Below are 24,299 nucleotides of genomic sequence, written 5' to 3' on the forward strand. Positions count from 1 at the left end.
TCTCCCTCTCCCTATCGAGTTCGGTCGGCCTCCTCTACTCCTTTCCTTTCCTTTTTTAACCTGTTACACGTCGTTCTTTCCCTTCCCCCCCCGGGCCTCGACATCTCGGGGCTTGTACAGTCGTTCATTTCAGGGAGCAGCTCTCGCTCCGTCCATTCCTTGCTGGATCCAAATCCATCCTTGTACCCTCGCTTCTTGTCCGCCATTACTACCGTTGTTGAGCGTGCCCACCTTCCCCCCAGTGAGATAGATCTTCGCATCATAGGCACTTCCTCAATTGCTTCTCGTCATAAATACCGCCACTCGACTTCATGATTTACAGTTATCGACACCTGGGAAATATTCACAACAGAGTTAAGAGCTACTGTGGCCCGGCAACTGCCCCATTGTCGAAGTAATCTGGAAGAATCTGGAAGTCCTCCGGGCTCACGGAGAGTTCGGGTTACCTCCCTGAAGGACTCGGCCGATCATGCACAATCACCACCACCATCATCAGGCTCTCCATGGCGCACAGTTGCAAGGCCGCTCGATGGCACGCCGCCCAAGCCTTGTGCCTCGGGACCGACTGCCATTGCTAGCGATGCGCGAAACTCCGACGTTGGCAAGAAGAGAGCCTCTGCCGTCTACTGATTCTTCTTCGGCTTCCTCATCCACTGCATCCAGTGGTACTAAACCGACAAGCACGCTTACCACTACGACTTTGCCTGTTGTTCTAGGAGCAGTGTACGTTCAATTGCGTTCCCTCCTTCGTTAAAATGCCCATCTTTGCTCTCCACTTTACGGAGACCATACTTATAATGCTATTTTCAATGGTTCAAGACCATGACTGATGAGCACCTAGGGTTCCTATTGTGATTGCCATCGGCATTCTACTCTACTTGCACCGCAGAAACGTGAAGAAGCTCCGTAACGAAGATGCAAATGACAAACACAAATCTCTCGACTTCGGCCTAGATTTGGCGCCCACTAACGGAGCTGTGCCTATGCAACAAGCAGAGAAAACTGATCGCAACGCGGCTCACAACAAGGGAATCTCGTTGGATATTGGGCCTAGTCCCTATCTGCTCCCTCCCGGTCTGCACAACTCGAGGGAATCCCTGGCGTCTATGTCCAGATCCATCGGTGATGGTGACGATGATAAGTACCGACACGTCGGGTCCTTCCTCGGTGACAATTCGTCGCTCAGGTCACACTCGAGAGGCCCCCACGATGATGCGGCAAGCTTTACAGGTTCAACCCGACGGGCCGCACTTGGAGACGATATGAACCAGGGTCTTCTGCGGAACGCCCAAAGAATGTCGCGCTCGTCGCCGCCACTTTACAAGACTTCGTCCGGGGACCGTAATGTGCAGAGCCCGGCAAGCTCTGATCATGAACATGATCATGGGTTCCAGCTGGATCTGCCCAGAAGCCCGAGTCCTGTACATGTTCCTGGAATGGCCATTAGCGAGCCGCACACGACAAGCAATGAAGTCGGATTCGCTGGAGATCACGCCGTTACTGAGACTAGTGCCCAGCAGAAGCGCTTATCGCATATGCCACAGTACGCAAATATGACCCTTCCCAAAGATCACGGTCACGACAACGACGTGGCTTCAGTGCCGGTCCCTCAGCATCATGCCAATGTTCCACCGTTACATGACCCTCTTTCGCTGCATTTGGACCCCAGCCCGGCTCCTGTGCAAACCGCATCAATATCAACACCCAGGATTTCGCTCCCTGTGAGTGATGCAGCTAGCGATTACGGTGATGCGCGGAGGTCTACGATCCCGGCTGTCAATGTGCAAGATGTGACAAGCGCTACAAGCTATGAAGATGGTCTTCAGCATCCCGATGCCCCTGCTGTGCCTGCCGAAGAGCCACCTCGGGGTCAGAACACAGGCCTTGATGCGAGCCGTCGTGACACGCGACGGATGACTTTCGGTCTTCGTCCCCTGCCGCCAGAGGATCCGTCTGAGGACCCCGAGCAACGTGCCAACCGTATCAGGTCCTTCTACAAGGAGTACTTTGATGAGAACAAGAACGGCCGGGAAACAATGTACCATGACTATGTGCCAGATTACTATGGTGAAGAGGCCTATGCGTACGACCCTACGATGGGCGATCAGTTCGGTGCGGTGCCGGCGCCTTTCGCTGAACCAGTGACTCGTCGTGCCATGACTCCTCCACCTCGCGCACCGCCACGCTTCCAAGGGGCAGCTCGTCATATGCCTAGGGGCTCGGACGGAGGCTTCAATAGCGGCTTCCAATCGCCCGGTCCTCGTGCATTATCCTCAGCCTCTAACCGTATGCCTGGACCCCCAAAGCCGCGCAAGCCGATACCCCCGCCCTCGCCGCTTCAGATCCTCCCCACACCCCATATGCTGAATGATGATTCCATCATGTCTGCCATCGAGTATGCCCCCTCCAATCACTTCAAGGATCAAAAAGAGGGCCGACCAGGAACGCCCTTGGGCGGCCTGCAACCATTTAGCCCGGCGGTGCCGGTCCATTCGCCGCTTGTTTCAGCTTTCGATGACCTTTCAGCCTTGCCTAGCGCGTAAGTCATTTGCTCTCCATATGCTTTGCTTGTCAATATTAACCAAGTTTCAGACACGCATTGCGCAAGTCGGGCGCTTACGACACATTGGATTTTGCACCTCCGCCTCGCTTCAAGAATGATACTGCGAGCGATGCTGGTAGTATTCGCAGCAACGGCACTGGGATTTCATCGACCCATTTGCACAACATCCGCACTGGTGCGTATCGTGTCAGTCGTCTGCCTGCGGACACTGTGGGTACCAAGGATGACTTGATGTCAAACCTCCGTCCTAAATGGGATATGCGGCAGTAAATACCGGCATTTCTGTTTCGTTGTTTGTTCCCAGCCGTAACGATTTCCCCCTCTGCCACAGCCATCTGGTGTTTACATACCTTATCACGATCTATTCTTGTCCATTATATATTCTGTCCTAGCGGTACTTCTTTTGAGGAACCGGGTTCGATTTCGCAAATCTTCCCGATGTTCAGTGGCGTGAATACATACAAGGGGCCTTTTGTTATTCGTCTCTGCTTTCTCTAGGCGCTCGGTCTGATCAGCCATGTTTATCTATAACCTTCAACCTGCAAATATGACTTCTTTTTGGAGGCGAATCGTCGATGCCAAAATCTGACGATGCTTGTGTTCCAAAATGCTTTTTGAAAATTGTGCTACTTTCATTATCAAGTCCGGTGAAAGTCGGCGTCGTAGGCCCAAGTACGTGGCTTCAAAAGTAAAAGTGTCATGCATATCCGCTACAGTGCAAGGATGACACGCGGTCTTGCGTCATCGAACGATAGGAGGCCTGACCGACCGGATGTTGTTACAGGCTCTTGCCCAAGTAGTATGCCCGGACGCGGGTGCATTGGAAAAGTTCCGAGACAGATAGATACACGCCCAACGAAGTTTGCAGCTACATGATGTGTTTTACTGTTCATGGCGTAGTATTCAACGCCTTGTTGGAAGGCCTAAAAGTGACGGTTAGAGACCCAATTGTTTGACCTATCCAGCCTGCCTCTGTCTCGTCTGATTGTCAGATGCAACCTCGGGAGCCAATGCTCCTACTACACAGTAGGTAGGTAGGGAAGGATGACAGCCGGAAGCGGCCGACCGAGGCTTCGTCTTGACACCGGTTAGTAGTAGATGATGGCGTTGCAGTGTAGCTAGCCTTCATAATGACATTCTTTGCTTTTACTCTTTCCTATTCATTCATGTAGGATTTTGAAGTATCAAATATGGATAATCATGTCTTGGTTGAGGAGGCGCACTGTCGATGGTAGACGCGACCGTCCGAGTCGCTCTTATCCGCTCGGACGATTTCCAAAGTGGAGAGAGATGCGGCATTCGCGGAAGCCACTGATGGCATACTTTGAGTTGGTAAACATATTTGATTACCTTGCCAGGACCGACTTAAGTATGTACATATACTTGGTTGTTCTTGGAGATGCTATGTTGATAACAAGGAAATTACTGCCTGTATATCAGGCAGATCGATCAACGATGCACCGTTCAGGGGGGGGGGGGGCCCTCAACAATAGTATCTAGTAGGTACTAGTTAGTAAATTGTGGCATGGCATGGCAGGTATTTTTTTTTTTTTTTTTTTTTTTTTTTCCAAGACAATTGGTACCTGAGAGTTACCGATAGTGGCTACTGCTTGGTTAGCGGTAAGAATGAAGTCCGGCACCACCAATCCGGGCTTGAGGCTGCTCGACTGTGGGAGATTGGGACCCACCGAAGGCGGCACTCAATCTGCAATCAGCAATTCTTCCTCGTCGCCCGGTGGGCCGCTTGGGGGTCATCAAGTTCTGTTGCCCCCCATGGAACCGGGTCTAACTGTTGCTAAGAATAAGTAGTTCAATCTCAGGGCATGTCATGTTGATTATGGACATTGGAGATTGGAGAACAGGGTATGGAGTATGATTTTAGCTCCGTGAGGATAGCAGATGAACCCTAGAGACTCCAGATACTACTCCATCTTTCTGGTATCAATTGATATTTGGGGAGGGAGAATGTGATGACGGACGCCCGCTTGCTGACTCCGGCGGATGCCGATCGCAGCAATTTGGGTTGGCCAAGTGTAACTGGTACCATTACTCCGTACATACTGGTTGTACCTGCTCGCTGCTCCGTACTCGTACCTGGTACTAAGAATAATACCAGGAAAGTCTCATAACCAAGACAAGACTAAGTCACCCTCAGGAGCACTGAGCCGGTTGCAGAGGCTTGCTTCTGGCCGCAATTCGCCCAAACTTCTCCGCTCTCTCGCTCGTTCAATCCATTCGTTCCGTCACTCACTCACTCGCTCTTTTCCCTTCCTTCTGTTCGTTCTCTTCTCTTTGGAGTGTCTTCCCTCAACTCCTCCCACACCCCCTCAAATGGATATGTCCCAATGAGTGTGTTATTTCTGCGCTCTATCTAATAAGAGATCGGTGTCTGCTGTCTCATGGCATCCAGTTTAATTCCGGTGAGTTGCCACTGTGCATACCCTCCTACTAAATTTTCCTTTCCCGAGAACCCTTTTTTTTTTTCCTTTCTTAATTCCATAATCTGTTGTTTCCTTCTTTTCTTGCCCGCGTTGGTCTGAGGCGACCGTGCTTATCCCCTGACCATCCGCTAGGCAGTCCATTATCAGCTTCACCACTCTACGGGCGCTACAGCTCTTATTCTAGTGAAGCAATTCTCTTTTAATTCCTATTGGGTATAGAGTCGTACCCTTTATTCAAACCTATATTCGTTCTTTTGCTATCGCAACATTTTTTCGCTCTTTCGATCGCCTTCCGATCCTTCTATAAACGCAATCTTAACGGAGACTCGTACTTTTGCGAAACTTCCACTCAAAACGTGTACGACCGGTTACTTCTCGGCTGAATACGTCTTACCCATCTTCGTGGATCAGTCATTGACAGCTAGACTTGTGAAATTATCGAATCCCAGTTGAACTCACTGACTGATACTACTCGGACCCTGATCCTTCTGGACTCAATTGCCATCTAAAGATGTCTTCTGGTATGGTGCTACCCCACCACGTCCCCCTACCTTGGAGAGCGTATCGCTGTTCTCTGCTATCCGTTATAAACTATGCGCTTGCGGTATACTGAACTTGCCTACAGGATCGGCTGCGGCGGCTGCAGGAGCAGCGGCAGCAACATCGGCAAACGCCGCTGATGCAGCTACTACTACACCCACCGAGACACAAGCGGAAACCACATCCCAATCGACGACAGAGGCAACTCCTACGTCCCAGGCGACTACATCGCAAGAAACCTCCGCGGAACCAACGACATCCGTATCCACACCCTCTACAACGTCCACGTCGTCGACCTCGGAATCAACTTCTTCTGCTACAACGATATCCATACCGTCGACGACAAGTAGCACTTCCACTTCGTCTACGAGTAGCACCACTGAGGCTCCCCCAACCACTACTTCTACTACCTCTCACACTACTGCGACTCCAGTTGTCACCACAGTGGTTACTACACAGACACCAACCGATGGATCGACCGGCGTGGAGACGCTGACGATAACATCCACCGACACAACACTCCCAACGGGAACTGCTGGTACTGCAGCAAATGGCGTGACTGCTACGGGCAGTGGATCGGCAGCATCAGCATCGTCGACCGGTGGAAGTGGAGGTGGTAGCTCAGGGCTTTCAGCAGGCGGCACGATTGCAGTTGCGGTCGTTGTGCCAGTCGCTTCAGTGGCCATAATCATCCTTGCAGCCTTGTACTTCTGGAGAAAATGGAAAGCGAAGAAGGCGGCTGAAGAAGAGCGGAGGAAAGAAGTGGAGGAATACGGGTTCAATCCGAATAACGATCCCTCCTTACCTCCCATCATGGGTGGTGGAGCCTTTGAACCCAAGGACGATAACACTTCATCGGGCTACCGTGGCTGGGGAACGACATCTGCTGGCCGCAAGGCATCTACCAACCTATCGAGCAGCGCCGGAGTCGGCCTGGCGATGTCCGAGGCTGGAAGCGCTCCTGGTTATCACCATGCAGCGACCCCGAGCGATGGGACAATTCAGTACTCCGAAGGGCAAGGTACACTGGGGGAGACTGAACCAATTGGAGTCCTGGGTGCTGCTCCAGCAGCCGCCGCGAACAGTCGAAATGTCGATATCCACCGTGGTCCATCGAACGCCTCGTCAGCCTACTCTGCGGCCAACCATTCTGAAGCGTCCGAAGAGAGTCACATGTCTGCCACTCACCCCTCAGGAGGTTTCTACGACGATAATCCGTACTATAATGATATGCAACCGCAATATGGAGCATATGGTGACGGCCCGTATGGCGGAGCTCCGCCTGTCATTCGCGATGTTCAGGCGCGGCGCAATACCCGCATTGAGAACCCTGCCGTGTTCCCTAGACAAGGGAATGCTGGTATTGCGCAGAATTTCTGAGATGCTCCTGCTTTCTCTATCCTCACCGCATTGATAAGCGGACATTGCAAGCTGGACGCCCAGATGCAACAGTCATTGTGGCGGTCGATATACGCGTATTCAACACTCAATCGCCTTCAATTGGCTGTCTTCATATTCCTGTTTAGGGTCACGAGACCTGTGACATGGAACGAAACGTGCCTACAAACCCCAAAACCCCCCCACCTGGAAAATTGAGATACTTTGCCGCCATACTGTTCGGATAGCGTTCAAAGTGCAGCATCACGAATCTCTTGTTCTTCAATCTCTCGCTCACTCTTTCTTTTGTGGCCTTCCTAGACCTCAAAATACCTCTTTCATTTCAATTGCCTCGTTTTGTCGTTTCAACTGGTGCCCTCGTTATTTTGGTATATGGATATATCCCTCCTGTTTTTCTCATTTTCTATTTTCGTTCACCTCGGCCTTGTGATTGTACATTTATGATTCTATAGAAGCCTGACCTTCACACAAGGCAACCAGGGCTTCTTATTTTGTTACTTTCTTACCCGCCTCCTTATCCCTATTTTTATTTTCTGTTTGCCTCGATTTTGTCTAAACGTGTCTTGCTCAGGTCTGGATATATTGTGGGTCAAGGCCACCGCAGTGCGGGCATCTCACCTGTACATTTGGATGCAATCGCATTGTGGACTGTTCATGGGGAGGATAGCGTGCTTGAGGAATACATATTGTGAACTTTTCTGTTCCCGAATCCCTAGAATTCGAATAAGCCCGAAGCCTCTAAGCATAAGTGGTTTGAAACACTAGACAGTGGTGAGATCTGGACCATTGAGACTCTCAATCGAAGAATGTCACGTCGGCCCCGGCACAGGGTATGGGATAGCCCGCACGGACATCTTGAAGTTGCTTTGATGCAATTGGTGTCGCAGTCTCGCTAGTGCTTTACGTAGGGCTGAGGACGTAGGACACCTGTGAATTATGCCCAACAGACTTGATGGGGAGGAGGGATCGATGGGTCAATGTAAGAGCCTGAGAAGGGAGCACGTTAATACAATCAAAAACACATTTCTTCCTGCCTTTGCTTTTCAAGTCCACGAGGTATAGTATAACTTAGGTACTTCAAGCCTTATGGCTTAAAGGTGCCGCACATTGCAAACATGTAAACAGGAGTTAATAGAAGGATAGGATCGGATGATTGTCGCAGTTGATGCACCAGAGTACTAAGCAAAGTATATCCTGCATGTCTCGGCAGCAGAAGTGATTGGCTGCATGTGGGACAACGCAGGGGTGGTGCCGCCAAGACTGGAATGGAATGAAGAAAGCTGAGACGCCTGCGGTACGTAAGTCCGGAGTTGTAGTATCTTAAGTAGGTACCAATGGGATACCTATTGAGCCCGGCTGTCCCTTCAAAACAATGATACCCGAAGAAGTCCAGGTGTACTTTTACCTAACTAAAGACCAAGCAAGTAGTAACGAGTCAGTTCCTTGTTAGTGTACTTTTTGTAGAACACGCTGGCCATGGAAGCCCGCGAATTGAAGCGTTGTCGTCCGGCGATAGAAGGAACGTGGGCACATTCCGGGCGGTGATTGGACCGGAGGCAGCTTCTCCAGAGCTCCCCACTCCTTTTTTTCGACGTAACTTGACGTTGACCCTACCTATTCTGGCATCTAATGAGAGGAGCGCGTTCCCCCATTACCGCGTCTCTTTGGATTCACTGAACCTTGAGCTTCTCTGTTGCTCTCTGTCTGTCTCTCTCTCCCTCCCTCTCCCTCCCTCTCTCCCTCTTCTTTTCTTCCCACCCCTCCCAATTGTGCCCCGCCGGGGTCAGGTGCCCCGCATTGGTCTGCCCTTCCGGGTGAACACGGCATACCATTTAGTTGTGAGGGAACGAAGAGGTCTCTCTCTCTCTCTCTACCTAAGGAGTAGATAGTGATACTAGATCCTATTACCGGACCAGTCAGCCATAGTCTATCTCCCATCCACTCTCTGTCTGCTGTCTACCTGTCCTTGTCACCGCCAACGCCGACGCCGCCGCTGCTTCACTTCTTCTCCCCGGTGCGAAGGAACGACGTGCACGACGGAGGTACCAGGATTCCGGGATATAACTACCTACGTCTGGAGGTACCTGGATCAGGCCGATCGTCACTTTGACGGGTGTCCTTGCCTTTCTTTCCCCGTCCCCTGGGTTTCTTGTTGACGCCCCACCCTCAAGGCTAGTCCAGTCTTCCCTCGTTCTCTCTCTCTCTCTCTCTCGCCCTCCATCCCGCCGGCCGAGCTCAAGAGAGGGGCGGACTTTCTCATCCCATATTCGCACTCGCTGCCATTCTTCTTCTTCTCCTTCCGCTCTGGCATTGCTGCTGTCCACGGTCTCTTTCTTCAGTTTTGTATCTGAGCCCCTCAGCCTTTGCCTCAACTGGGCATCAGCGCATTAAGGGTCCGGTTACATCGCTCTCGCCTTCGCGCGGAGCTAGCGTCCAAAGATGTGAGTCCATGTCTGCTCACCGGCCCTGGAATTTGAGCTCGTCACGTCCGCCATTGGAATACTAACAGTCAGGGTTACAGGAAGTTTGGCAAGCAGATCCAGCGTAGACAGCTTGACCTTCCCGAATATGCCGCCAGCTTCGTGAATTATAAGGCTTTGAAAAAGGTCGGTCTTATACTCAGTGTTCTGCCCCTTCAGTACCTCGCCTTTCTGTCTCCCTAGACCACCAGATACACACCATATCTCGTCACAGCTGACATCTATGACAGCTTATCAAACAACTTAGTGCGACACCGACAATACCCGCTCAGAGCGCCGCAGGGGTCCCCCAAAATGTCCCCGAAGCGCAAGCTGCCCTTCGCGCGAACAAGGAGGTGTTCTTTTTCCGTCTGGTAAGAAAGTCTGCCAAGCGCAGGATGAATTGGGACTCATTGGTGATTTGTGTAGGAGCGAGAGATCGAGAAAGTCAACGCTTTCTATCTGCAGAAGGAAGCCGAGGTTTGCACTCCTTTGCAGTTCCCTTTCCAAGGCACGATGGGCTGATGACGCGGGGCAGTTCTCGTTACGGCTGAAAACGCTAGTTGACAAGAAACGAGTTATACAATCGCGGGCAGTGACCAGTTCAAACGCACCTGCCAATTTCGTTGCCCTTTTTGAAGGGTTTCAGCAGTTCGATGGTGACCTGAACAAGTTACAAGTGAGTTCGTTCGGTGTTCGGCAAGCGTCATCGAGATAGGCAAATTGATAACCACTGTCCGAAAAGCAATTCGTCGAGATCAACGAGACTGCGATGTCGAAAATTTTAAAGAAGGTTCGTCATAGAAAGAAACGCAGCCGCTAGCTCCCTTGGTCTTAACATGGCTAACAGTTCAGTTAGTGGGATAAAACATCAAAGGTCCGAGTCACCCATACCCCACGCCTCATGGATCCATTCATCCCATCTTGGTAACGTGCGGCCATTTACTCATCTGTGTGTCCCCTATAGTCTCGCATGAAGGAGCTGTACCTGCACCGTGCTGTTGAAGTACAACCATGTTTCAATCGTGATGTCTTGCGTGACTTGTCCGACCGAGCAACGACAGCCAGGTTAGAGCTTGAAGCATGGGCAGAAGGCGAAAACATTCACTTTGATACAGCTCGTCCGGTGGACCGGGCTATGGCTGTTCAGGCCTTCGGCACGGATGAGGAAGATCTCGACCTGCAAATTCTCCAATCTGCAATGGCAGGGAACTTGCAGACGCTTCGCGAATGGACTGCCAAGTTGCAGTCGTCTCCTGATGCTCATGCCCGCGCAACCCGCACTTTCCTAGCCGCCATCAACGAGTTCTCCGACGATGTACTAGCGGTTCTTTTGGAGAGCGGCTTGGTTGACATCTTAGCTGAAGATGACATCAATGAGCGCAATTGTTTGCACGAAGCAGCAATCTCTGGTCGTGAATTTGTTTTCAAGGCTGGCCTGACAGCCGGTGTCGATGTTTCCAGGACCGACGTTTACGGCCGGATTCCTCTTCATTACGCCTGTATGCATGGCCGCGTGGATATGGTGCGGGACCTCCTGGCTGCAGGACCTCATACTGTCGATGTGATGGATCATGATAATTTCACCCCCTTGATTCACAGCATTGTCAAAGATCAACTAGCATGTGCGGAGCAACTACTTCACAACAATGCCCGCATCGACCCCGCTTCCGAGTCCGATCATATTCCGCTGAATCTGGCCTGTCAGCATGGATCGCTTTCGATAGTTCAAATGCTCCTACAGCGGCGTGCACGATTGCTTCCAGACGCTGAAGGCCTCTATCCTCAGCACATGGTGGCACGAGCCTCGCAGTCGCCGCAGTTACTCCTACTTCTCAAGCAATACGGGGCTGATATGGATCAGCGTGACAAGTTGTATCAATGGACACCACTCTTCCATGCTGCCAGCGAAGGCTGCGTGGGCTGTTTGCGCACTCTACTGGAGCTAGGTGTCGACGCCAGTGCTGTTGATGAGAAGGGCCTCTCGGCGATGTATTATGCGGCCTGGGAAGGGCATTTGGAATGCATGCTTTTGCTTTGGTCTATCCGCACCGACTCACGACCCGCGCGGACACCATTCGACATTATGAACGGTACGAGACAAGCAGAGGCAAGCCACAACATTGATCTGCAAATCAGCGATGCAACGGAAACCGGTGACATGGAGACCGCTGATGGTATCCCTGATTTGTCTCTTCCACCGCCTATCATACCCCTGAGGCGATACGGCCACAACTTTTTGGATAAGAAAGTGTTTGTTCAGATATTATTTGACACTGGCGCATCTGGTTCGATCTGCTTTGATCAGGCCGGCCGGCACCCTGCTGCTCGCTTGACCATCTCATCCAAACTCTCAGACTTGATTCCTCGCACGATTATGCTTCCGATTCAAGAGGATTCACGCATGATCTCATTCCACGTGGATAACCTAGAGTCATTCGCCGTTGACTTCGAGATTTTCCCCACCTTTGGCTCCAAGGTCATCGCCAAAACAGTCGCCCTACCGACAGTATTTAGAGCTGAGAATTCCAGTACCGGGACATGTACATTGCCCTTGTTTGATCCTAGGTTACGTTCGATCGGCCAGCTTCAGTTCGGTTTCCAGGTTATCAAGCCGTATCACGGAGATCCTCTGGAGATTACCCACTTTGCCACTTATTGGAAGGCAACAAGTGCTATTGATCCTGAGCATAACGGCCTAGTCACCGGCTCTAGCCTTTCGGGCGACCATGTTCAGCTTTTCGTGCAACTCACTAAGGATCGGGTTCCGGTTCTGTACCCTCACTTTACCATTGGCCATCACAACATCGAAATCCCCATTTGCCATCTAACCTATGCCCAGTTCCAAGCAATGGGCGCCGAAAGGGGTATAAATCATTCGGAAATGGTGAATTTCCTGCAAACGCGTGCGGTGGAGGATTTGACACAGGCTCATCGCTTGCTGGCCTCATCGTTCCTCTCATTGCGAGACGTATTCCACCATCTACCACTCAGTGTCAGCATCAATTTATCGATCCTCTACCCCTCTGCCGCCGAGGAGCGAGCGTTGAACATGACGTCTTTGGCGGATGTCAACACCTTTGCCGATGCAATTCTTACCGAAGTGTTTGACCATGCTCGTATTTCGCGGGATCATAACCCCGACTACATGCGTTCTGTGGTCTTTACCTCCTATAACGCCAATATCTGCATTGCTTTGAACTGGAAGCAACCGAACTGTGAGTTATCCATGCCTTTACAGGCATCATTTAGAAGCAATATGGCTAATGTTCACTTCCTATCTCAGACCCCGTCCTTCTTTGCAATGATCTTGGCCAAATCCGCGACTTGGCCCGTGACGTTAAGTCTTTGCCAGACGTTGACAGTAGTGGTCGAGCTTCTATGTCCATCAAGGAATCTGCGCGGATAGCACAAAGTAACAATCTCATGGGCTTGATATGCCGTTCTAGTCTCTTGGTATGTTGTGCTTCGTCTGCTTCCCACACTGATACTCTACGACAGTCTGCCCAAGAGATCGAAAACTAACAAACTGATGCCATAGAACGTTGTACCGGCGCTTGTAGAAACTATCAAGGAGCTTGGCCTCGTGCTAGTCGCGGATACCTCCGATGACTCCGAGCAACCCGACCAACTAGACGCCATGCAAGTCGCGAGCCCATTGGGCGTGGCTGAATGGGCATACAGGATGCCAGACGGTGTGAATGGTGTTATGAAAGCCAATGGCATCCTGAAATTCAACGATATGATTGACATGTGATACGCCGTCTCGAGTCTTCTCTTTCGCATACATCTCACCTTTCCTTCACGACCTTTTCGTCGATATGTATCTCGGGCGTCAACAGATCCCGAATTATTGTAATCATGTCAGTCATATATGTTTGTTTCACTGTGAGGTCATTTCTTTACATGGGGTCGGGTCTATTCGCTATTTCTTGCACTGCATGCCTGGACGAACTTGTGTCATTACCTTTTCATAACGCTTGACTCAATATTGCTACATGTTGTGGGTTTTGGATACTCTAGACTGATGTCCTTTATCCTTTAATGTCCCGTCTCATCTTTTCTTGAACGTTTGTACCCTGTCGTCCTTCTTGGCGATCATGATTGACAGAAATACCCGGCTCAATATCTCTGAGTGGAGAAGGACACTGCGCGCGTGTCCTGCAAAATTATATGTAACAGCTAGTGTACATCTCTATAAATATAATATCTTGTTTTGAAAACTCTTCGCAGAGCCATTTCCGGCATTAATCGTCCCAACCATCATACTCAAACACATCTTCAATGGCACCTACATGCCCTTCGGCCTACCCTTGACAATATCCCAGCCCCAGCCCCTCAGGACCTTGACAACGTTGGGAGTGATCGCAGCCGTCAGGGGCACCCGGATAAAGATAAGACTCTTGTGAACCGCATAAGCAAGGGCAAGTTGCGTCCAGAGACCTGCTCAATAATGAAGCAAAGTAATTAGCCGACACCTCTCTTATACCTACGGATGCAGCCAAAGCAAAGGGGGAAAAGCAAAAGCCACTTACTAGCTTCACCACCATTGGCCTTATCCTCGCTCGCCTCCTTCGACTCCTGCTCCGCCTGACTCTGCAATGCAGCAGCAGCCTTCTCCTCCTCCTCCGAAGGAGGCCACACCTTCCGAATAGCCCCCTTCACCGACTCCGAAATAACATGCTCATAGTGGCCAATCCGCTCCACGCCAGCCAACCGAACAGCCATAAAACAGAGCGGGAAATCCACCGCCGACAGGATCAAATACACCCACAGCGCGGACCATCCGTACTCCTTCGACAGCGTGCGAAGCCGCTGTGAAAGAGAGGGTGCTTGCTGCTCTGATTGCGCTGAGCTGTTTGACCGAGCGGACCGGAAGAACGACCGTCGGAAGATGTTCCCTGGTTGTTGAATCTGGCCGCTCCTAAATCTCATTTGGGAGGAGGACGAGGGGCTGCGGGTCTGGAAGCTCAATGCGCGTCTGCTGGGCATTCCGAAGGCCCGGCTTAGGAGTGGGGAGGAGGATAGGGACGATGTCCTTGTTGTTGTGGATGCAGGTGGCGCATTTTGGAGAATTCTCGACGCTTGAGAGAACAGGCGCGATAGGTGAGACTGTCGTAAGCTCATTTTGTTCTGGGCTTAAGGATGGTTTTGTCCGAGTGCGTGCAAATGGGGGTGCGTGGCTTTGCTGTAAGAGGTTGTGAGTCTTTCCGGTTAGGGTCTTCGGAAAAGAACGGACAAATCGTGGGGGAAGATGGACAGGCAAAAGCACCAAGAAATCCTCTTCTTATATACTCGCGGATAGCGACGGTCTAGAAAGCAGAAGAAGCCGAGACGGCAATGCAGGCCTGAATGCAAGTGAGATTGGGGATGACGTTGCGGCAGCAGATCGTAGGATCAGCTTCCCTCCCGTCTTTTTTTTATACACTTCGGCGCCGCCATCGGCGTGCCGGCGTGTCCGGTTCCCGATTGGCAACTGGCAATCGGAGCATGGATCGACTGCTCGAAGAATGCATGCTCCAAGCTTGTGGTGTTAAGTTCCGCCATCTCTTCGGCGTTTGTTCGGCTTAGGACCTTGAAGGCGTCACCTGAGCACTACTAGGCCTTCAAATGTATTTTTTGCACGTCTACTGGCACCCTGGTAAATAAGCGTTCATACAATACTAAGTAGAGTAACCCATGTTTACCCGCATGTATCAATGCCTGAGGATCATAGCCAGGCATCAAACTGGCATCCGCGCCGCGCGCACCTACACACCGCCTTCGAGGCTCTCCGGCCCATCCTCGACGGGGTCTCCGCACGTCTTGCCAAAAATCTCAGCGGCAGAAAAGAGTGAGAGTTGAGAGTATATACCTCCCCCATCACCTCCATTCGCCATGTCCCCTCGTATGCCCGGGAAGCTTTCCCAGCTTCCCCTGACGACAATCTGGGCGTCTCAATTCCCGACTTCTTCCGTCCGCAGCAGCCAATTGTCCATCACCTCAGTCCGCTCCTTCGGTATCCGGTCCTTGAACCCCCCGGAGACTTCGCGCTTCAACGTCAGCCATGACCTGCCCGTGCTGAAATCGACGCCCACCGCCGCCCTCGAGCGCAAGGCCAACACTCTTCCCCTGCGGACCGGTGCCATCACCTTCAAGAAGGGCATGACCGCCCTGTATGACCCCGAGACCGGCAAACGTGTTCCCTGCACCGTGCTGCAGCTCGATCGAGTCGAAGTCGTCTCGCACAAGACTCGCCAGAAGCATGGATACTATGCTGTTCAGCTGGGTGCTGGATGGAGGCGTCCCGATAACTTGACCAAGTCCCTGCTCGGTCATTTCACTGCCAATGGCATCTCGCCCAAGCGTCATGTCTATGAGTTCCGGGTTAAGGATGAGAGCGGGCTTTTGCCTGTTGGGCAGACTGTCAGTGCGGACTGGTTTCAGGAGGGACAGTTCGTTGATGCGAGGTCTAATACGAAGGGTAAAGGCTTCGCGGGTGTTATGAAGAGACATGGTTTCGGTGGTCAGGATCGCAGTCACGGTGTATCCTTGACGCATCGTTCGCTTGGTTCCGCTGGTCCTAGTCAGGGCGGTGGTTCTCGTGTTTACCCTGGAAAGAAGATGGCGGGTAACATGGGTAATGAGCAGAACACGGTTCAGAATCTGAGGATTTTGAAGGTGGACGCTGAGAATGGAATTGTTGTGGTCAATGGTAGGATACCCCGAAATACTCCTCTGTTCAAGTCGATTTCATATATGTGAAAGTTGATGCTAACTTTTGGGTTTTAATAGGATCCGTCAGTGGTCCCAAGGGCTGCGTTGTCCGGATACAGGATGCTATTAAGAAGCCGTGGCCGGAAGCTTCCCCTGCGACTACTGAGGCTTCTGAATAATTCAACCGCACGCGCTTTCTGTTCTTCTTGTGATCTTTTGTCAAATGTACTACTACTACATTGTATTGTTTTTTAAGAGCGGCGTCTGTATATGATACATAAATGATATCCCTTTCCAAAGTGGTGGTTCCTATATTTTTCTCCTCCTGATAGGCGCTCTCAAATAGCGCTTCCACTCCGACACAAGAGACATAAATCTGCTCAATGAAAGGATGAGTGTGGGGGAAAGGGAGAGTGAGACGCTTTCCGAAGCCCGAACGCCTTAGCCCAATGCACATGACTGATATGATATATTTACATGCACAAATCTCCAAACACCACGTAACAAGCAAGTATACAGCCCGAACAAAGAGGGCCAAGTAGTCGAGTCAATCAATTGGTCTGATTGAAGGGGTCGGTATCTTTGTCAAGTAGCTGGATAACCGTGCCATCCTCGGTTTCCAAGCTCCATACTTCCGTGCGGAACTATAGAACGAACGTTAGTAGGTGTTCTTGAACCATTGAAAAACCGAAAGCAAAGACTTAGGTCAGAAAGAAAGGTTATGGGGTAGACGAACAAAGCTAGTCCGGTCAGGTCTAATACTGCGAAACCGCATTTTACCCTGGGCCTTGGTACCCTTAACCCAGAATGAAATATCAATGCGACCATGAAGCTGGTTCATCTCTCCACTAATCCACGGGATCTTCTGAGCAAAGTAAATCTCATCACCCAGAACCTCCCTCGCCTGCGGAGAAGTCCTCAGCGCATACAGCGTACTGTTAACCACACTGGAGGAAGATTTCTGGTAGTTGAATATACCCAGCATAGCGGCCCCCACGACAACAGCAAAGATGGGCAAGGTTCGTAGCCATCGCCTCTCGCTTTGAACATTGGGTAGAGCTCTGTCCGCCCGTCTTTCCATAAGAGGGCCCGAGTTCGCCTGTGGTGCGGGGATCAAGTTGCGCCGGGGAGGGAGCATTCCGCGATGATTTACGCATAGTCGAGAAGCGCCGATGCGCCTCTCTGCGAGTCGTAGGAGCATCTTTTGAGAAGTATTAAAGATCAATTGGCTTTCGACGTGTGCCGTGTGTCTTGCGCGGTGTGGCGTGACCTCTGTGCTTTATTGTAACGCGGGAATTGGCAGTGGTAGTAGGCCGTGGTTGCTGAATGCTCCGAAGTCCGAAACCTGAGGCGGGAATGGTGAACTAAAACGGTCCGTACCCTTGGCAAACGAGACAAACTCACGCCCAAGCTAAAGGGACCTTGTGTGCTTTTAGACCTGAGCGACGTCATCACCAACTCTCTAGTGCTCTCTACTACCTTCACAGCAGACATACAATTGCAGCGATGGCAACGGCAAGGCTTCGCAGAGCGTTTCGCTACCCTGACGATTCAGGCGATGAAGAGCACAGTCGGGAGGAGCTGGACGAAGAAGGTATGCACTGTCAGATGCCCAGGCAGGAAGCCATTCTAGACGACGTTGCTGACGGTCCGACAGAGCAGGAACGTGTGATAGAGCAGCTGAAAGCACTGGATGAGAAGCGGAACTCTGAATATAGTGTAAATATATCTCCTACAGGAAACAACCGAACTAAAAATGAGAGCATTTGCTGAGTGCCAATCGACGCATTTATATAGATCGTTTTCGCCGCCATCCCGCTATTTTCCAGCTTCGCTTTTATTGCTTCAATACTGTCGGGCTCCTCGAGCCTATCTGAACGATGCCTTTCTTTGCTCGGTACTCTATCTTTACTAGTCACAGCTTATATCATGAAGTATCTCCCACTCGAACGCCCGGATCCTAAGGGCAAGAGACCAATGACCACACCGCATGCTATGGCGAGCATCCGGCCATACATCTTGCCTGTCAATGCTGCGATCTGCGTGCTTCTGGCCCTGGTCTACGCTTCGCAACCCACAACGCAATCCTGGCTGGAGATCCAGCCGGTTATCTACTTGGTTCCAGGAGGTAGGTGATCTTCAGCATCCTTGCTTTGCTTAGCTGCTCTGAGTCTTTGGTGGAAAGATCGGACGAGTACTGACACGATATAGCAATGTTTGCGGCTGTCCTAGTCGCACGCAAGGTCATGCTTTCGGTTGACCTTAAGACTCTTGAGAATCTCCGCTATCAGTACAAAGGAGCATAGAGCATGCTACAATTATACAGCCTTTTTGGGTCAAGCACGGCTCTACGGGCAATCACCTAACAAGACGCGGGCGACAGTTATACGCTCATGGTCTCGATATTTCAGCGAGTGTGCAAGACTTAAGTTCGATCCTGAATTCGTCCGCTGATACCAATGCCAAGATATGCCTGCTCGCTATTTGTGGAAAAGTGAAAACAATAGAAGAAAAAAAAAGTATAACGCCTGACATGCATAGAGCTTTAACGACATGGGGAATTGCTGCAGCGCCCTGGAACTTGTCACTGGCCGGAGAGATCAGGTACACTCATAAACGAGCCGTCAAGCTTTTCCAGGGCCGGATCTACCGGTATATCGCCATAGTCAGGCGCATACTCTGTTACCGAAGGCGCCTCCTCAAGCTGAATGCTATGCTCGACCATTGACCGGTTACGCTTCTCGTCGGCTTCTTTTTGGTGCTTTTTTAGCCGTTTGACCTCATCATCGCCGGCCTTCTTTAGCCATCTGAGGTTGGATTGTCGGAAATCCACCAAGCTCTCCACACTTCGAGGGTCGGCTATCTTCCGAGTGTCGTGCCCCAACAATGTGCATGTCGGCTCAAAGGGCGTCATCGTAGGATCGCGACGACAAGTAGCACAACTGCAAATCTTGCGGCACTTTGGGCACTTCCACTCGAATGCCTCCATTGTCTCCTGCGGCTTTATATTGAAAGCCCTAAACAAGCTACCATAACAGTAATTCGCCCGGCAGCTAGAACAGGAGGCAAGCTTCCACCTTGGCTCGGCATATCTACAGATATGGCAATTCCCAGTCTGCTGGAGTGCGTCAACCCGACGAGTTTTCCTGCGTTTGCGCGCGGAATCAAGTCGCTCTGAATCACTTTCCAGCTCTTCCAGCCGTTCTGACTGAACGGTTGGCTTACTTATGTCGACCCATGGCCGCCTCCCGAGTTCCAATTGGCAAACCTCTGCAAGTGTTCTCTTCTCCAGCCGGCTCCTTTGCGCCGGGAGACTCACGAATGTTTCTCGAGCTTGAGAGTTGATGTCGAGTATTTGCAGCCTCCAGGTCTCATATTTGGCTTGAAGCTCATCCCAAGGGAATTGCTCAACCCATCTAAGCTTAGCTATGCAAGCACAGCTCCTGCCCATCGCATAGCATTCCATGCAAATATCATAAGTGTCTTCCTCGTCTGTGTTCGTTGGTCCCACACAAGACGGGCAAGTTAGGAACCTGTTGAAAATATTACCCCGGCAGTATGAACAGGTAATATTACTGTCAAAAGCAACATATTCAACATCCTCTTCGGGTAGTTGGTCCGAGAAACTCTCAGACAAGATGATGTCAGTAAAGAGACCGAAAAGGTGCTCGAAATCTTTAACTATCTGCTGAAGTGTCGAATCACCACTGTCAACTGTATCTGCCTTGCGGAGGATGGCCGAGTAATGCTCCAATGAGTAGAACACTATCGCTTTGTTCTTGTACTGTTCGTCTCGGCAAACCATCCTGGCGTGAGGAAGAGCCTCGGTGAGCGCTTTCTCCAGGGTCTCCGGGGTTGTACGATTCCAAGCCACTTTCATTGTCCTTGTCCCTCGATTCCACACTTGGTGTGCTGCTAAAGGGGGTATGAGGATGAAGTCGCCCGGTCGTTGCTCGACAACGTAAGTCTTGAAAGGCGCTGCCTTCCACGCATTTATTTGCGCAAAATGATCCTCAATATCGATATCGTGGCCTAGAGTTGACATCCAATATTCCGAGACTACCCGGCGATCTTTGCTCTCGGTCATGAACCAAATAGACGACCCCGGCTTCGTTTCTTTACCATATTCAGCGGAACCATCCGATGCCTCCACCATGATGTTCTGGCCCAAACTAGCACACATTTCCTGGTGAGCTGGTGTATAGGTACCTTCGTGGCCAATGTAACACATCAGATTTTCTGCACGCATGCTAGGAGGGAGGCAACTCATAAGATCCCCAGGTCTGGCTATTGGGCCATTTGATCCCGAAGACTTTTTATTTCTGTTGGAAGATGTACTTCTCTTCGCTCCCGGACCGTCAAAGGTTTCCTGAAACTGATTCAAGTAAAATAATCCGGGGGGGATTATCCTTTTCAATTGCTCGCGCCACTGATAAGGGCAGTCAATGTCCTTGAGATAGATTCTCTGACGTTCGGGATCTTTGTAGTTATATGACGTCCACTGGTTTGCTAGAAGGGGCATGTTCTTCAGGTAATGGCCAATAGTAAGAGGTAAATCAGTTTTTGTGGTCAAATTCCGAGCACATTCCGCTGTGTCGTAGAGGCTCTGAGTTAGATAAGGAAGTCAGCATAGACGAGAGAAACATCACTCACTCACTTTTTGATGAATAGTGAGTTCTTAGCCACTTCTCCGAGAAGATCGTGTTATTGAGCCGGTGATTGAAGCCCTCGACTACCAAAGGCTTTCCGCCCCGAACCACATGGAGCAAGACGAGCTTCTCAAATATCTCTAGCCCATTCTCATCAATCATATCGCAGTGAATCCTGGCAGCTTCCTGAAAGTTTGGTGTCGAGTTCACAAGTGCTGTGAGGTCCAAGTCTGGAGAAAGTGGCTCAAAAGCCGCTCGGGGTCGCTGGGCGGGCATCCTGACGGGGTTCCAACTATCTGATATAATTGGCGATATCTCCAGGGTAACGATCACCCTATTTTGCGATATTAGACAAAGCCAACACTTTTTGCTCCCCGTAATATAGCATACTCCTAAATAGAAAGCTTCTGAATGGACAGCTGCGCAGAAGCTGTGTTCTCCGGGAATCGTGTAAAGAATTGTCGGAGTGCACGTATACCAGATCACTCATGGATATCGCCCGCGAGAGGTATTCAGGCTTCGTGGGACCGAGGTTAATGCGCTTCAAGAAACAGTCCGGTAGGGCGTACTTCATCACTTGCCCACAGACGCATATCGCGCGGTCATCACAGTAGCGAGCAACAGGCGAGTAACACCACAAACTTGAGACAAAAAAAGCAGTCGCTTTCTGCTCAAGCTGTACCTCGCTTCCCAAATGATGAAATCAAAAAGAGCATTTAATATCTATTGACACCGCGCGGTTGTTGATTGTCTCGATTCACTCTGGCTGCAGCTGCATCCGCGATTGTGGCATGTGGGTCCCGTCCGGCGCGGGCCCAGGAACGCATGGAACCACTGCCGAAAAAGGCTCGAGAACACCTCCGGACGCCAATATACCTTAAATTTCGCGCATCATAATAAACCTTTTGCTCTCCGGATCAATTTCCTTGGGGGTTGATTTTCGGAAGCTTCTGCTCCTGGTATGGGAATTGCTCGGTGATAGCTTCGTCTTACGCCTTTTCTGCTTCAATTCTTCTCACCTGCTGGTCAATTGGCTCGGATAGCGTCTATTCTGGTTGGCGTACGGATTTCATCTGCCTAACCGCCGTGCCAGTTCGATTCGTTGTCTCCGTGTACAATAAGATTGAAACTGCTGGCCATACACGGTGCCAATTGCTACGCACCATCGTCTCGATATCCCCATCCGGATCATGATGAGTGCCTGGGCCACTTGCTTGTTAGCCGGCCGGCATGCACGATTATGTCGCTATCCTAGGGAAAGGAGCACATATATATACCGATGCATCCCTATACAGGGACATGCTGGTCCAGTTTCGCTATCATCTTCTAGGAGATATGGTTATACTGCGACCAACAGCATTCAATCGGCCTACCGAAAATCGAATATTACAACCCACAACCGCCATCCCCGTCGGTCAGCCCTTATTATTAGCCACGCACATAGTACGACAAGCCAGGCCTCAGTGAAATGCTATACGCCACCAAACAAAGGCCTTATTTCTTATTTGCCTCCGTCATGGATACCGTACGCTGAGCTGCTACGCCTCGATAAACCGACAGGTACATACTACCTTTTCTTCCCCTGCGCATACTCTACTCTACTTGCGGCGTCCATTGCGCCGTCCGTCCCGGTCTGGGAGGTCGTTGGAACTACCGGGCTTTTCTTTGCTGGTGCGTTGATTATGCGCGGTGCCGGATGTGCAATCAATGATCTATGGGATAGAAACTTGGATCCGCATGTCGAACGCACGAAATTCCGCCCGATCGCAAGAGGAGCAATTTCTCCTGGCAAAGCAGTGCTTTTCACGGGCTCTCAGTTATTAGCAGGACTCGGTATTCTTCTTCAATTTCCGTATCAATGCCTTTGGTACGGTATACCCAGTCTTCTTTTGGTGACCACTTATCCTCTTGCTAAGCGCGTTACATATTACCCCCAAGCTGTGCTGGGCCTTACTTTCTCATGGGGTGCAATTATGGGCTTCCCTGCGCTGGGCATCGACCTTCTCAATAATGGCGCCGCACTGGAAGCTGCTGCTGCGCTTTACGCCAGTTGTGTGACCTGGACGGTTCTGTATGACATGATATACGCGCATATGGACATTAAAGATGACGTTGCGGCTGGCATTAAGTCTATTGCTCTTCGTCACGAAAAGAACACAAAAGCTGTGCTTTCAGCTCTCGCCGCCGTACAGGTGCCGTTACTCGCCGCTGCAGGTGTAGCAGCGGGAAGCGGGCCTATCTTCTTCATCGGCAGTTGTGGCAGTGCGGCTGTCTCCCTCGGTCTCATGATCTGGAAAGTCCAGTTAAAAAATGTACAAAATTGCTGGTGGTGGTTCAAGAACGGTTGCTTGCTCACCGGTGGAGGTATTACCCTGGGAATGCTCCTTGATTATGTCGCGCAAACCACAGGGTTTTATAAACCGGTTGAGGAGCCGGTTTCCCTTGAAAGCTGATAGAAACAAAACCTTTTACTTCTGTCTTTTCAGGCCCTGGAGCCCTACTTAACCTTATTGTTCATCGTCCTTGCCAATACCCAGGTACTGCTCCACCTTACCGACTATCGATCTCCATTCCATCATGCCGCCGACGCCTGTATCGCCGCAAGCAAGATCTTTCTCTATCGGGTGAAGTACGGAAACCCAGCCCTCAGTATTGCTAGAGTTCACGCCCCATTCACCTTTTAGTATAGCCAGTTGCTTCTCGGTTATTGGATGCTTCCACATTGCTGTATTCATGGCAGGAGCGACAAATACAAGGGGCTTCTTCTCCTTGAAACCGACATCTACCATTCCCGTCGTGTCCCATGCTCTCAGGACCGAAAGAAGAAGGTTATCGGAGATACCCATGGTCATCTTGGCCATGGTATTGGCGGATAAAGGTGCGATGAGTAAGAGGTGTGCCCATTTTCTTAGTTCTATATGTAGGATTGGCTCGCCACGAGTCCAAGGGTGCCTCCACTCATCCTCGTCTCGGTAAATAGCATCCACACCAGGAAGCTCGAGCAGACTTTCGAGCAATGGTTGCTCGTGACTTTGCCCCTTTAGAAATTCTGCCGCTGATTTTGTAACGATTATGCGGATAGAAATGTTGGAATGGCGGCTAAGGGCTTCCGCAATATTGGGGAGTTTGATGGTCGCAACTGACCCGCTGGCTGCAAGAAGCACATGGATTTTATTGTCACCCAGGTAGTGTTGGGCGTGAAATGGAGCTTGTGAGGATTCCATCCGGTTCTTGTAAAGATCCTGGCCGGGTTGGGCAAACGATCTGATGAATGCTAATGTTAGGATGGCGGGTGATAATTTTCACACTTGTAGTTGCGGGGTGTTTTGGAGAGCATACGCGGGGCGTTTTGGAGGAGTAACCCGTTTATCAACTACTCTGCTAATATTCTGCCGTAGCCTTCGCGGCATTCACAGTGTGTAACGTAAAGATCATTTACATAAGACTTTCAATACGGATTAACTATGGAACATTGCTATCCCTAATTGTCCACTCACAAGTTCACCAAGTTGAGATCTTGCTCTAAGATCAACAACGGGGAGCCGTAAGCTAA

The 24,299-nt window shown here is 50.8% G+C and overlaps 10 protein-coding genes across 10 annotated transcripts; 6 read left to right on the top strand and 4 right to left on the bottom strand.

Annotated features, from left to right (window-relative positions):
* The first annotated feature begins 366 nt into the window (after positions 1 to 366).
* BDQ94DRAFT_24966 (uncharacterized protein) lies at positions 367 to 2,875 on the top strand. The gene is made up of 3 exons (XM_026775321.1): positions 367 to 723; positions 842 to 2,539; positions 2,593 to 2,875. Exons 1-3 carry the CDS (start codon positions 470 to 472, stop codon positions 2,831 to 2,833), a joined length of 2,193 nt encoding a protein of 730 aa, XP_026627306.1. The 5' UTR covers positions 367 to 469; the 3' UTR covers positions 2,834 to 2,875.
* A 2,640-nt stretch (positions 2,876 to 5,515) lies between these two features.
* Positions 5,516 to 6,924, top strand: BDQ94DRAFT_169792 (uncharacterized protein; the record flags this gene model as incomplete). The annotated part of the gene is made up of 2 exons (XM_026771356.1): positions 5,516 to 5,525; positions 5,630 to 6,924. The coding sequence occupies 2 exons, from the start codon at positions 5,516 to 5,518 to the stop codon at positions 6,922 to 6,924; spliced, it is 1,305 nt and encodes a 434-aa protein (XP_026627307.1).
* Positions 6,925 to 9,131: 2,207 nt separating this feature from the next.
* phoC (putative cyclin dependent kinase inhibitor Pho81) lies at positions 9,132 to 13,449 on the top strand. Its single transcript, XM_026775322.1, has 10 exons — positions 9,132 to 9,383; positions 9,464 to 9,548; positions 9,653 to 9,775; positions 9,831 to 9,881; positions 9,940 to 10,080; positions 10,147 to 10,194; positions 10,261 to 10,278; positions 10,369 to 12,619; positions 12,688 to 12,857; positions 12,943 to 13,449. Coding segments are annotated over exons 1-10 (3,105 nt in total). The 5' UTR covers positions 9,132 to 9,381; the 3' UTR covers positions 13,159 to 13,449.
* Positions 13,440 to 14,608, bottom strand: BDQ94DRAFT_24995 (uncharacterized protein). The gene is made up of 2 exons (XM_026775323.1): positions 13,937 to 14,608; positions 13,440 to 13,844 (listed from the first exon to the last, which is right to left on the bottom strand). The coding sequence occupies exons 1-2, from the start codon at positions 14,526 to 14,528 to the stop codon at positions 13,693 to 13,695; spliced, it is 744 nt and encodes a 247-aa protein (XP_026627309.1). The 5' UTR covers positions 14,529 to 14,608; the 3' UTR covers positions 13,440 to 13,692.
* A 539-nt stretch (positions 14,609 to 15,147) lies between these two features.
* On the top strand, positions 15,148 to 16,397 carry BDQ94DRAFT_142517 (mitochondrial 54S ribosomal protein uL3m). Its single transcript, XM_026766046.1, has 2 exons — positions 15,148 to 16,095; positions 16,176 to 16,397. Exons 1-2 carry the CDS (start codon positions 15,279 to 15,281, stop codon positions 16,274 to 16,276), a joined length of 918 nt encoding a protein of 305 aa, XP_026627310.1. The 5' UTR covers positions 15,148 to 15,278; the 3' UTR covers positions 16,277 to 16,397.
* On the bottom strand, positions 16,398 to 17,416 carry BDQ94DRAFT_142518 (cytochrome c oxidase assembly factor 1 family protein). The gene is made up of 2 exons (XM_026766047.1): positions 16,834 to 17,416; positions 16,398 to 16,741 (listed from the first exon to the last, which is right to left on the bottom strand). Exons 1-2 carry the CDS (start codon positions 17,296 to 17,298, stop codon positions 16,649 to 16,651), a joined length of 558 nt encoding a protein of 185 aa, XP_026627311.1. The 5' UTR covers positions 17,299 to 17,416; the 3' UTR covers positions 16,398 to 16,648.
* A 105-nt stretch (positions 17,417 to 17,521) lies between these two features.
* On the top strand, positions 17,522 to 18,542 carry BDQ94DRAFT_25040 (uncharacterized protein). The gene is made up of 4 exons (XM_026775324.1): positions 17,522 to 17,691; positions 17,755 to 17,816; positions 17,895 to 18,225; positions 18,309 to 18,542. Exons 1-4 carry the CDS (start codon positions 17,604 to 17,606, stop codon positions 18,401 to 18,403), a joined length of 576 nt encoding a protein of 191 aa, XP_026627312.1. The 5' UTR covers positions 17,522 to 17,603; the 3' UTR covers positions 18,404 to 18,542.
* Positions 18,543 to 18,681: 139 nt separating this feature from the next.
* On the bottom strand, positions 18,682 to 21,022 carry BDQ94DRAFT_178231 (putative JmjC domain protein; the record flags this gene model as incomplete). Its single annotated transcript, XM_026773083.1, has 2 exons — positions 18,682 to 20,687; positions 20,755 to 21,022. 2 exons carry the CDS (start codon positions 21,020 to 21,022, stop codon positions 18,682 to 18,684), a joined length of 2,274 nt encoding a protein of 757 aa, XP_026627313.1.
* A 1,059-nt stretch (positions 21,023 to 22,081) lies between these two features.
* BDQ94DRAFT_159124 (putative para-hydroxybenzoate-polyprenyltransferase Coq2) lies at positions 22,082 to 23,199 on the top strand (the record flags this gene model as incomplete). The annotated part of the gene is made up of 2 exons (XM_026769037.1): positions 22,082 to 22,160; positions 22,238 to 23,199. The coding sequence occupies 2 exons, from the start codon at positions 22,082 to 22,084 to the stop codon at positions 23,197 to 23,199; spliced, it is 1,041 nt and encodes a 346-aa protein (XP_026627314.1).
* A 54-nt stretch (positions 23,200 to 23,253) lies between these two features.
* BDQ94DRAFT_169800 (putative flavoprotein) lies at positions 23,254 to 23,970 on the bottom strand (the record flags this gene model as incomplete). The annotated part of the gene is made up of 1 exon (XM_026771357.1): positions 23,254 to 23,970. The coding sequence occupies one exon, from the start codon at positions 23,968 to 23,970 to the stop codon at positions 23,254 to 23,256; it is 717 nt and encodes a 238-aa protein (XP_026627315.1).
* Between the last annotated feature and the right edge of the window lie 329 nt (positions 23,971 to 24,299).

This window comes from Aspergillus welwitschiae, assembly GCF_003344945.1.
Source record: "Aspergillus welwitschiae strain CBS 139.54b unplaced genomic scaffold BDQ94scaffold_13, whole genome shotgun sequence".
Lineage (NCBI taxonomy): Eukaryota > Fungi > Ascomycota > Eurotiomycetes > Eurotiales > Aspergillaceae > Aspergillus > Aspergillus welwitschiae.